The 11650-nt window shown below is 55.6% G+C and overlaps 4 protein-coding genes across 4 annotated transcripts; 1 reads left to right on the forward strand and 3 right to left on the reverse strand.

Moving 5' to 3' along the window:
* Positions 1-305: 305 nt before the first annotated feature.
* On the reverse strand, positions 306-2285 carry PUNSTDRAFT_57626 (uncharacterized protein; the record flags this gene model as incomplete). Its single annotated transcript, XM_007379564.1, has 3 exons — positions 306-467; positions 531-1420; positions 1469-2285. 3 exons carry the CDS (start codon positions 2283-2285, stop codon positions 306-308), a joined length of 1869 nt encoding a protein of 622 aa, XP_007379626.1.
* Positions 2286-4601: 2316 nt separating this feature from the next.
* Positions 4602-6976, forward strand: PUNSTDRAFT_96762 (alpha/beta-hydrolase; the record flags this gene model as incomplete). Its single annotated transcript, XM_007379565.1, has 12 exons — positions 4602-5232; positions 5282-5398; positions 5453-5597; positions 5652-5677; positions 5735-5846; positions 5896-6109; positions 6187-6381; positions 6433-6498; positions 6552-6571; positions 6624-6767; positions 6820-6847; positions 6902-6976. Exons 1-12 carry the CDS (start codon positions 4953-4955, stop codon positions 6974-6976), a joined length of 1422 nt encoding a protein of 473 aa, XP_007379627.1. The 5' UTR covers positions 4602-4952.
* A 178-nt stretch (positions 6977-7154) lies between these two features.
* Positions 7155-8208, reverse strand: PUNSTDRAFT_59294 (5'/3'-nucleotidase sure family protein; the record flags this gene model as incomplete). The annotated part of the gene is made up of 3 exons (XM_007379566.1): positions 7155-7663; positions 7719-7838; positions 7902-8208. The coding sequence occupies 3 exons, from the start codon at positions 8206-8208 to the stop codon at positions 7155-7157; spliced, it is 936 nt and encodes a 311-aa protein (XP_007379628.1).
* Positions 8209-8606: 398 nt separating this feature from the next.
* PUNSTDRAFT_130339 (glycoside hydrolase) lies at positions 8607-11598 on the reverse strand (the record flags this gene model as incomplete). Its single annotated transcript, XM_007379567.1, has 13 exons — positions 8607-9222; positions 9281-9376; positions 9430-9581; positions 9630-9699; positions 9752-9813; positions 9871-10244; positions 10304-10391; positions 10441-10603; positions 10658-10942; positions 10991-11033; positions 11092-11219; positions 11271-11428; positions 11485-11598. The coding sequence occupies 13 exons, from the start codon at positions 11596-11598 to the stop codon at positions 8607-8609; spliced, it is 2349 nt and encodes a 782-aa protein (XP_007379629.1).
* Between the last annotated feature and the right edge of the window lie 52 nt (positions 11599-11650).

Consider the following 11650-nt stretch of genomic DNA (forward strand, 5'->3'; position numbering starts at 1 on the left):
CTGTGTTGAGTATGCAGACTGACTCTCAGTAGACAGTACGATGCACTCTGAACATTCCTACAGTATCCATGTATAATATCCATCGCGGCCATGTCGTGTGCACTCAAGTTGCTTTGCACTCAACCTCGTTCATGGGATCAAGGGCTAGCGGCAATGTCGAAAAAAAAGCTAAAGCGATCTGCGAGCATTCGACAAACATGACAGCACTGAAATATCTAGAATACATCCAAAATGTTTATTATACAATCCTCCAGGGGCACGAACGACCTGGAGAGTGTCCGTAAGATATCACCACGCAACGTGTCCTACAAGCCCTTCTTGCCGATCCGCACCGCGCCATGGAACGGCAACCCGTCCAACTCTATACCCCCGCCGGTGCCGTTCTTCACCGGCAGACCACGCACGTTGACGGACACCGCGACGACGCCCTGCAGGCCCGCCACCGCACCATGAGACCCAAAGACGACCTGCAACCGCGGCAACAATTGCAATGAGCGCGGCGTCAGGTCGCAAGTAGAGCGCGTGCATACCTTCCCGATGAAGTCGCTGAACTCGCGCTCACGACCGGGGAGAACCTCGAGGGGCACGTCCACGATCTTGGCGCTGACGGCGACGGCGGATCCCTCGCCGTCGTCGCTTTCGAGCGGGACACTGATGGCGTCGAGCCAGTCGTCAGGCCGCACGCGTCCGAACGCGCGCTCAGGTATCGGCTCTGGCAGCGGGGGCGGTGGTGGCGGTGGATCGTCCTGGACGGGTTCGGTGGTGGGTGAGGGCGCGGGACTGATAGTCGGCGGTACCGGGCCATCGTAGATCAGCACGTCGGGTAGCACGCGCTCGACGTCGACTTTGACGTTCATGCCGCGGGGCATCACAATCTTCGCATAGACAGTGCCGCTCGCAAGGAAGGCGCCGCCGGGTCCAGAAGGCTTCACCTTCATGTCGCGGATCGTCACATCCCGGAGGATTTGAGGCTTCGGGTTCGGCGCGGGAAAGACAGCGTCCAACGTATAGCTGGGGAAGAGGTCCGTAGATATAATGATCGGATTAGGGAGGGCAGATAGGTAGCGTCCTAGGAAGGCGGAGAAGGTTGCGGACGCATTGGCGGGTATAGGTAAGACGCTGCCAGTCGCATGCAATGTGATGTTCGGCCGAGAGAGCGTAAATGGTGCGGAAGTGACGGCCGCTACTGGCACCGGCGTCGAAGTCCTATTGCTGATGGAGGGAAGGGAGATGATGAAGGGCAGCGAGGGCGCCGTAAAGTCTATAGACTCCGGAACCGGATTTATAGCAGTCGCCTCGGCGGTAACGTTCAAGGTCTGATCGGAGGAGGTAAGATTGAAAGACCGGAGAGTGACCAGGTCAGAAAACGCAGGAAACGGGTTGTTGTGCCCCGGAGTTGGCAGTCCGGGTAAGGCGGGAACTGTCAAGCTGTGAGGGAGAGATAAATACAGCGACGACGTTCACGTACGCTTTTGCCTGACGATTGTTTTGATACCAGAGCGGACAGTCTTCAGATTCCGCCTCCAACCTCTGCCCCCGCGCACTTCCGCCCTATCTACAGTCGCTTTCACAGAGATGGACCCGTCCCTCCAGCTTTGCATCGCGAAGTGGGTCAAAGCAGATACGTTTTGTGTCGGGAGGATGTACACCGGCATGGAGAACGTTGAAAGCCACGACAGGTCCTTCGGAGGATTGGTCGTAAGCGGGACTTCTATCGGCTGGGTGTCTATAGTAGCCAAAAAGATCTCTGGGTGTCTCTCCGACGCTAAGCTGATCGTGCTCATGTTGACGGAGACGCTGTCTAGCTTGGCGATGCCCCACCGACCCCACGCCTTCCAGAAGTACTTGAGGATGTTGTCATTGTCGTCCTCCGGACTGTTCACCCCGATCACCTCCCCCGCATCCAATCCCACTCTTCCTTTCACCCTAAGCCATATTCCGCTTTCTTGGGTGATGTTGATCACCGTCAAGCGGTCCGGACCCCGCATGACCAGAGCACGGGCCATGAGGTCCTCCGGCGACATGTGGGAGGCTCGGCCAGCATACGACCAAGCCAAGAGCAGGAGAAACAGTAGCAACGCGACGCATACAGCGATGGTGATGAGGAAGACGCGGACGAGGCGGGCGGCGAGGGAACGCCTGGAATGCGAGGCCGGTTCGAGGTCATCAAGGTCGACGCGGGAGGAAGAGGGTAAGAGCGGCGTCCTCTCCGTCGTTTCTGGAGACCTTGCTCGCGCTTTGCCCTTATCTACGTGGCGCACATGACTCTCGTCGTCTCCGTCCATGACGAGGCCTTGAAGGACGAGCTATGGGTCGGAGTACGGTCACCGCTCGAGAAAGAAGAGTAAGATGAACACAGCCGCAAGTGGCGAGGAAGTAGGTTCCCGCCATTGCTTCCGACGCGAAGCCAAGCATGATGCGCAAATCTCTCCGCTGCTCGAACGTCGCTATGTTCACTGGTAGCATCTATCATTTATATATATTTTCAACCTCTTCCTTCGCAAGATGAGGTGTCCGTGATCCACGGACGTAAGGGGCAACTATCTCGTCTCAACGACAGCGAACCGAACATCGAAGGCGACCTGGAACGGACAAGATCTGCCGGCGCCTCAACTAATGACGGCGGCGCATACAATTTGGAGTGCACACTGATCCCGGACGAGCTCGAGGGCTTCGCCGAGGTGACGCTGGCATTAGAGATGGCGTCGTCGACCACGACGGCGGCATGTGGGAGGGTGAAAAGGAGCGTGTCATTGACTGGTGACCGGTCCGGGCTGCAATCCGAAGTTTTTTGCTGTTGGCTGCGATTGCGTGGGCTAATGCGACGCCAGAGTCGCCATACAGGCTACGTGCGGTGATGATCAGTCCGGACTCCGGAGGAGCCCTTCTGGATGCTCACCTCTGCACTAGCGAAGATGAAAAATACTGCGAGACCGCATGTCGAGCAAAAGAGATCCGGTATCGGCTGCGAGGGGCTTCAGCTACGGCTGCGTGCACAATAAGTATCACTCACGCTTATCCATTTAAAAAGTGAAATGATGTTCAAACTACAGAGCCAGATACAAGGTGAGACGCGTGACCGTCTGAGAGAAATGTTAACGCCGACCAGAATCCCACCATGACGTAGCCACCGAATAATAGCACGCGCATGAGCAATGTCACATTCACGCCTTGTCGGATTATGTTACTGCGATTGCTTCGCACGAGGAGGGCAATCCAGACTGCATGGACAGGTCAGAAAGATGAGGGCTATTTCATTGGATAAATCAGGCCCCACCTTCCAACACGCTGGCACCAAACGTTACTATGCTGCCAAATGCAGCTATGGCCCTCTCGCTGATGATAGGAGAGTGAGATATAGGCACACAGATTATGAACGTTACGAACAGTTGTTCATGTTTGACGACGCAGTAGAACAGAGCACGATGAACGTAAGAAGGATGTGATCGCCCGAGCTATTGTTAGTCGTCAGTTACTATCTAATATACGTCACTAGCCATTGCGCACCGCAAAGGCCGCCATAGAGAAGGCAACAAAAGTCAAGTATGGAAGCAGGACGAGTAGCGTGGTGACGGCCGGCGATGTAACTGGGCCGACCGTGGATGTTCGCATGGTGTTCCGTACAATAAACCACACCTGCGATATCAAGGATCAGATATGCAACCGCAGTTCGTATTGTGGCCATCTTACATGACAGACGAGGCATAGCACAGACATGGATGTCCTGCATGGACAAGTAAATGGCTGAAGAAGGGGTTATAGCAGTAGACGAACAAAGGAGCTTGGGCCATGGTAAGGGTCGCACTGGCCAAGCAAAGGGAAGGACTTGGCGAGGGTCCGGTCACTCTTCCTGCGTAGAACCTGACTCGATGTGAGGAAAGCAGTTCCGCGAGATATTTGTTCACTTACAACAGTCCTAGGCACGGAAAGGCGGAAATCCACCAGGACCAACATAGGGAAATCAGCGTCGGATTCCTTTAATTCGGTGAGTAGGTGATATAAGCCTACGCACTAGCCGCCGACGCACCTTCTTGTCTTTGAGCTCAGGAGCGCTGCCAGCAGCAACGTCAAGCATCCCGCACCGGAAACCAGAAAGCCGAAGTAGAATGACTTTCGCCAGTCTCCGCCGAATCCTGCCATGCGGTTACCCAGAGGTAAGGTATTAATGCAGGTGCCGGAGGCGGGTCAGGTTCATCGGATGGAAGAGGACGCTGAAGACAGTCGAGGTCGTTCGCCGCGAAGAGGGGCATGTTCGATCGGGTACGACCCGCGCTATCGAATGATATATTGAGCTTAGGTTCGGAGCCTTGCTCCGCGCACCGTAGAGCGGAAGGCACTGACAGTGATCATTACTGCATCTGTCACGTGGGCAATCGAAATCTCGAGGAGACCCGAACCGTTACCAGTTCCTCTCAACTGCGTTCTCGACCGACAACGGCATGCTCGTTCCTACTTATTGGGGACGGTCGCTCACAACTCCATCCCTGCACTAGTCCACATTATTGTTGTGAAAGTTCCGCCTGCATCCTTGGACGAGACTTCTGCCGCGAAGATAAGGCGTTCGAAGTTGTGTAGCAGAAACAACTGGCGGTAGGTCACACATCGGGATTGGAAGGACGTAGAATCTTGCGACTTCGATGCTTTCGGGTCGATCTTCTCAGCACTCGCAAACGGAGCTCCTGGCCCGGAGTAACGCAGCGCAAGATTTCTTGAAAGTATCCCGGATACTTCGACATCGCGTGCTGATTGTGGTTTCTGCATATGATGTACACGTTCGCGAAGCCATACACCGTGTGTACGCGCCTAGTGGAGTGCTTCCCAGGACGGATTTAACACCTTCTGCCTCACGTGGACGATATGGCGGACGACTGTACTTCTACTCTTCAGAAACCATCGCACCCCTTGCTATATGCTCTCCTGCTCTGTAATACCCCGGCTTCTACCTGTCCACCATGTTCAAACCCCTAGGCGGGCTGCTGATAGCCGTCGCTTCTGCATTGTTCCTAACAGCGGCTACGCCCCTCAAACGATCGCACATTACCGAGTTCAAGTCATCCGTTCACGATGATACCGGGCTTCGCTTTGTCAAAGACTCTGGCATTTGCGAAACCACGCCCGGCGTTTCTCAAATCTCAGGGTATCTGGATATTGGCGCAAATATGTCGATGTGGTTTTGGTTCTTCGAAGCTAGGCATACCCCCGAAACAGCGCCGTTCACTCTGTGGATCAATGGTCTGTATCTCTTACTTCCTTCCTGCGATATCTATTGACGTTGTTGTAGGCGGTCCAGGGTGCTCGTCGATGATCGGATTGTTCCAGGAACACGGACCTTGTCATGTTAATCCGGATGGTAACTCGACGACGCTGAACCCCTTCAGTTGGAACAACGTCAGCAATAGTAGGTTTCTCTTTTTGTCTGCGAGCCATGCTTGTTGAGATAGACATGTCTCAGTGATCTACATTGACCAACCCATCGGCACCGGGTTCTCGTACGGCACTAGCCCGGTGAACAGCACAGAGTCGGCTGCTCCCTTTTTCTGGACCGCCTTCCAGTTACTGTTCGAAAGCGGAGAATTTGAGAAATTCCGATCACGCGAGTACGTTGCTCATATGCTTCCTCACAGGACTCCAATGTGATACCTGTTGTGCAGATTCGTTTTCGCCACAGAAAGCTACGGTACGTATTAACGAAGAGTTACTGTCGTTCCTCTGCTCAATCGACGTTTTCATTTAGGCGGACATTATGGTCCTAGCTTTGTGACCTATTTCGATGAACAAAACGAAAAGATCGACAAGGGCGAGCTGAAAGGAGAGAAAATAACTACAGCGGCTCTCATGATCAACAAGTGCGTTGTCGGCAGTTCCTGCTAGTGCATGAGCTGAGACCACCATCAGCGGCTGGTACGATCCTCTGCTTCAGAATAAGGCATACGTCGACTTTGCGACCAACGCTCCTGGTTACGGGCAGCTGGTCAATGATAGCGTGTTGGAGCAGTTGAACGAGGCGTTCTATGGAGAAAACGGCTGCAAGGTCATGGAGGAGGCATGCTACGCCGCCGGGACGAACAGCAGTTCGAACGCTATCTGCATCAGCGCAGATAACTTTTGCGTGAGACCTTGGAATCTCCAGCTTTGACACCAGACGGACTGATCTGTGTCACACAATATCTTCATCTGCTCCTCTAGGTCGAGAACGTGTTCATTCCGGCGATCGGGGATCGCGACGTAGATGATCTCAGACAGAACTCATCTGCGCTGTTCCCGCCCGAATTCTACGTGCACTATTTAGCGAATCCCGATGTGAAGGCAGCAATCGGAGCCAATGCGACGTACCGTGAATGTTCAGGGGCTGTCGGCGGACAATTCGGACGTACGGGTGACGTGAGGAACTTTAACATCGTCTTGACGGGGTGATCGCTGATGGTGTTATAGGATGCACGGACATGGCTCCCACAGCTCGGCGCTTTAGCAAACTCGCGTCTCAAGGTGCTCATTTGGGTAAGTACATCGTTCATTGCAACTGCTAGGTTGATGACGCTGCACGTACCAAGGCCGGAGACGCAGATATCAAGTGATTCATCCCCAAACGAACTCTGATTCGGTCGATGCTAACATCGTTTTAGCTGTAACTGGCTGGGAGGCTACGCCTCTGTGGAGGCCATGGACTGGTACGGCCATGACAGATTGGTCAACACGCCGTTTAAGAACATAACCCTGGACGGTGCCCCAGTCGCGTCGATCAAAAACATTGATAACTTCTCCTTTGCGTACGTTCTCTGGCCCCGTTGCGCGCTGTTGTGCTGACGGCACTACGTGCAGACGTGTATACCAGGCAGGACACGAAGTGGTAGGCCCTTATTGATGTCATCTTGCCTTTGCTATTTGCTGACATCCTCCGAAGCCTGCTTTCCAACCTGAGGCTGCGCTCGCGATTTTCGAACAGGTCATCAAGAAAGAGCAACTCCATTCTGTGTAACTTCGCGCCGTCTCAAAGGAAATTGCCACAGGGAATGGAAGAGCGATCCTGTAGCGGAACTTGGCTTTTGCATGATTATACAACTTCGTACACGAGCTCTGTCGTCTGTCAGCATCTCAATCTCTCATAGAGATCACTTTGCGTGCCAAGATTGAAATTCATCGCCGTGCTACACCGTCTACGACGGCAGACATGTAAAGATGTTAGACAACTTGTCGAGAACTATCTGCTGCGTTGACTTCCCCACGTCCAACTTCGTGCTCGAGCTGAACACGCTCACACTCGCGAAGCACCCTCCGCTCGTGCCCACCACCGACGATTCGGACGGCAAGCTGCTGCTCCCGCACGTCTTCACGTCAACGGGAAGACCGAGTACGGTGTGCACGCGCGACATCACAAACTTGACGTCGTCCGCGGACTCGCAGTCGGTACCGGGCCCGGCGGCGGGGAAGTTGACGTTGAGGGCGGTATTGGCGGGGAGGTACGGCGCTCCGGAGGCGAGGAGCGCGGCGGTGAGGCGCTGGGCGGCAGAGGCGTAGATGAAGGAGTAGTCTCCTGGGACGAGTTCGGTGTAGGCGCGCTGCGAGCCGGTGGCGCCGCTGAACGCGATGGCGGGGACACCTGCCTGTGCTGCCGCTGACGCGGCGCCAACGGTGCCGGAAAACAAGGTGGTGAGGCCGGCGTTGCCTGTACCGAAGCAAGCTCAGAGCGAATCGAGAAATCGGAATGCGTGCGAACGTACCGCCGACGTTAGGGCCAGTGACGACCAATGCGGGTGGTCCTCCGAAGAACGTGGAAGACAGATTGTTCAAGCCGAAGGTGACGCCGTCCGCCGGGTACGCATTGACGTACCAAATATGATCTATAGGGGGCCAAAGCCTGTGAGCTATCCAAACCGCGAGAAGTAGATGGGGTTATAACACACCGTCGGTAGCATTGTGGCCTTCAGCGGGTGCGCCAGCCGGAATGCTATCGAATTCTCCGGGCGAGGTGAGAGACTTCGGCGTCGTGGATAACGAACCGAAGCCCGACCTGTTCTCTGTGGGCGAAGAGATGAGCGGGTTGTAGCCCGCTTGCTTGAGCACCTGGTAGAAGGCCCGAATGTTGGCTTCCGCCCAGCCATCGTCGTTGCCGAGGAGGATGGGGGTGCTGGCACGGCGCAGAGGCGACGCGTTTCCAAGCTCGACGTTGCCCACGGCGGCGAGGAGAGCAGCGAAGAGGGAGAGACGCATAGCGATTGTGCCGTGCAAGGTGTCGCCCGAGGCAAGCTGCAGGTAACCAGGCGCAACAGAATTTGGTATTATATGAGCGGAAATTGATGTGCGTCGGCCGGAGAGGCCATGCGGAACGCATAGCACGTTTCGCTGCGTGGTCCGTTGTTGGGAGGATGCGAGCGAGTATCACGAAGAACGTGCGACCGCGAGGTGCTGATCATCCGTGCTGGAGACAACTCGGAGCCCGTCGTCGCCGTCGCCATCCAAGAAGGCGCGTGTATGTTTGCTCGCTTCAGCACGTGGATGTCTATCCATCAGGTTACTCACCGCTTCGTGTAGCAGCATTGGGTATAGTCTACGCTCTATTTATATTATCCCTTGTCGACTATCTAGTGGCAAAGTCCTCCGCTTCATCCTCACCCAATAGCCCTGAACACGATGAAGGAGATGATCGCAGCAAGCACCGTCCAGACCCATACGCCGAAGTCGGTCCAGAAATCGTTTACTATCCAGGGCGCCTTGAGCGGCGGGTCCAGCTCGACCACTAGCTTATGCACGCTTCCCGGCGTGGTATCCTCCGTCGTGACGAACAACGTCTGCAGCTCCTCCACGTAACGGTGAGTGTCCCCGTCCCGCAAGCCCTTGACCACGAGCTTGCGCCCATGGATAACCATGGACGGCACGTAAATCTGGGTCTCCGCGGTCGACGGTGTAGCTAGGTTCAACGGAGGGCTCGAGACCGAAGCGGCAGCAGCAACCGATGTCTGAGATGGATCGGGCGTCGCCCATTCGAACGCGAACTTGCCAGTGGTGGCTTCGTAATCGAATTTCAAGGGTATACCTGCGATTTTAGCGGGATACGGCCGAATCACCGATTGGAGGATACGTCCGCCTTGGTCCAAACTCGCAGAGGTCTGGTCCTCCAGTAGGAACTCTTTAGGCAACGCCCGCGTCCGACTGAACCACGAGAAGTTCTCGCCATTCCAGTCATCGCCAATATGATCCGCATTGTCTGGATTGTAGTTCCACAGGCTGAGAGCGGAAGGGGTGACATCAGTAGACGAGCTACTGATGGAGTAAATGCACTCACGTGAAACCGATGAGCGCACGCTCGAGCGCGGTCATCATGGCGTCCATCATCCGACCTTGCCATTCCCAGTTGTCGGACTTGAAGGCTTCACCTTTGCTGTGAAAAAGGGTCAACCGGGGCGCAGTGCGAAATCCTGCGACGGAACTCACTTCATGTCCATCGGTATTCCACACTCGCCAATGATGACCGGGGTCTCGCCCAGTGCACGGTAGCCAGCTTCGACGATGTTCTTCATTTGCAGGGCGTAGTTGTCACGGGCCCCGCGCTGGCCCCAGTAGAACGTATTGAGAGGAAAGGCGCCCTGCGCTGCCGTTAGCGAGGCAGCAGCGAAGATGAACAGCCCACGTACTCGGGAGAGAGCTTGCACGTTCACGGTGAAATCTCCAAAAGCCTTGGCGAACAGGGCATTGAGATCGTACCTGGTGCGAAAGCATAAGCCAAAAACTCAACAGAATTCACGAGAGTACGTACCAGTGAGGAGCGTAAACCAAGTTCGCCGGTCGGCGCTCGGGGGTCCAAGACTCCGGGCAGAACTACAGGTGATAAGCTCGAGTTAGACGCGCCTCTTCGCGAAACAAGGGACGACCGACTTCGTTCGGTATCGGTTCCACAAAGACTATCTTGTCCGCGCCCGCGACGCCTCTCACCCTCTCCGCCCACTTCTTCACGAATGGGTAATAGTAGTCCTCATACCACTCCACCTTCTTGCCGGTCATCGGGTGCTTGACGAAGTAGCTCTCCCTCAACACGACTCCTTCATCCTTCCTCTTGTCCCATCCCCAGACGCCGTGCATCTCCCAGATGCATTGACCGGAGGTAGGCCCGTCGGCACGCCAGCACGTTTTGCCGTGTGGATTAAGCACTTCTGAGCCCGTAAGTCGGGTAGGCATAGGGAAGGAGCGCGTCCAATGTCCGACGCGAGTTGGGTGACCGGAACCGAGTAAGAAGGACTGCATGGCGGATGCTATTTGGACAATTCAGGATCAATTGGACTCGGGAGATTAGCAGAACCTGGTCACTCACGAACGTGGGATAAATGTAAGTCGGTTTCGTACACGAATTCGTGGAGGGACTTCAATTCCACATATCCGCGATGGGGCTCGTTCATGATCTGCTCGTCGTTAGCGGCTAGCGCAGCGCAAGGCGGGGACTATCCATACCTCAAAGCCCAGGACAGCGGGAAGGTCACCGACGGCCTTCACAACTTGGTCCCACATGTTCAGGAAGGCGTTCTGCAAGAACTGCTGCACAGACGTCTCCGTGCCATCCTTCGCCTTGACCTTCAGCTTTGGTGTGAACGTATCGCCTGCCCAGAAACATGTGCTAGACGTCCACCGAGTTTAGCAAGAAGAACCTGCCTCCTCGACGGCCACTCACTTGAGGGTGGCCGCGGCCAGTTTCTGGTATCCGCACGGCCATATGCCTCGCTCGGCTTCGACGTGGCCACCGCCTTTGACACCGACCAGCCACGCGGCTCCCGTATCTTCCAAAGCATGCAGATCGAAGCCGACCTGCTCCAACGTCCATGCAGGCGCACCTGAGCCGCCGGAGTAACGCGACCAGACGTCCTGGTGAAGCGAGACGAAGGCGACCAGCCCGTACTGTGGGAGCAGCGACAGGAGAGAACGGATATAGGTGAGGTACTCGTGGTCATACTGTCCACTGATCGTAGGTCAGCGAATCGCAGAGGACTGGATCGAGAGCACGTACGGGCCAGCGTGCTCAACCGCTTCCCAAGTGACGAGGAATCGGACTAAGGCGACAGCTTTCAGCACGAGACGCGCGCGCGAGGAGACGTGAGGAGCACGTACCAAAAGTCAGCCCCCACCGTCGGAGTCTTGCAAAGTGCTGCGGTGCCTCTTCAAGCGTGAACGGACGGCCGACGAATGTGACGCCTTCGTGATCGGCCGGGAAGCGCTCGTGGTCATGATTCACTGGCCTTCATACACGGTACTCAGTAGAGAGATACAGTAATGACAGGAAAACATACGTCTTGCTCGAGCCAGAAAGGTTCACGCCGCGCAAGCTGCAGATCCTGCCGAGGCCATCCACAAAGTGCCGCCCTTGCACACTAATTCCACCGTTCGTGCCTTCCTTCGACCAGTCATGAGCGTAGGGTACGTGGGCGGTTTTGGGCGGGATAGGACCCTATATACATAAGCTTGTGTGAGCATCAGAAGGACCGCACCACGGCTTGGACTAACGCTTTTGCTAGAGGCCGGCGCATTCGTCGGATTCAGGCGTGGTGCAGCACCCGTAGCGCTCGCATCCCTGTCCACAACGACAAAGGACGCATCCAATGGACTCGATTCCGACATGTAGCAGGACGGCAGGGCTGGGCGGTACAAGTACACGCTCAACTACAGTACG

This window comes from Punctularia strigosozonata (genome assembly GCF_000264995.1).
Source record: "Punctularia strigosozonata HHB-11173 SS5 unplaced genomic scaffold PUNSTscaffold_1, whole genome shotgun sequence".
NCBI classification, from domain to species: Eukaryota; Fungi; Basidiomycota; class Agaricomycetes; order Corticiales; family Punctulariaceae; genus Punctularia; species Punctularia strigosozonata.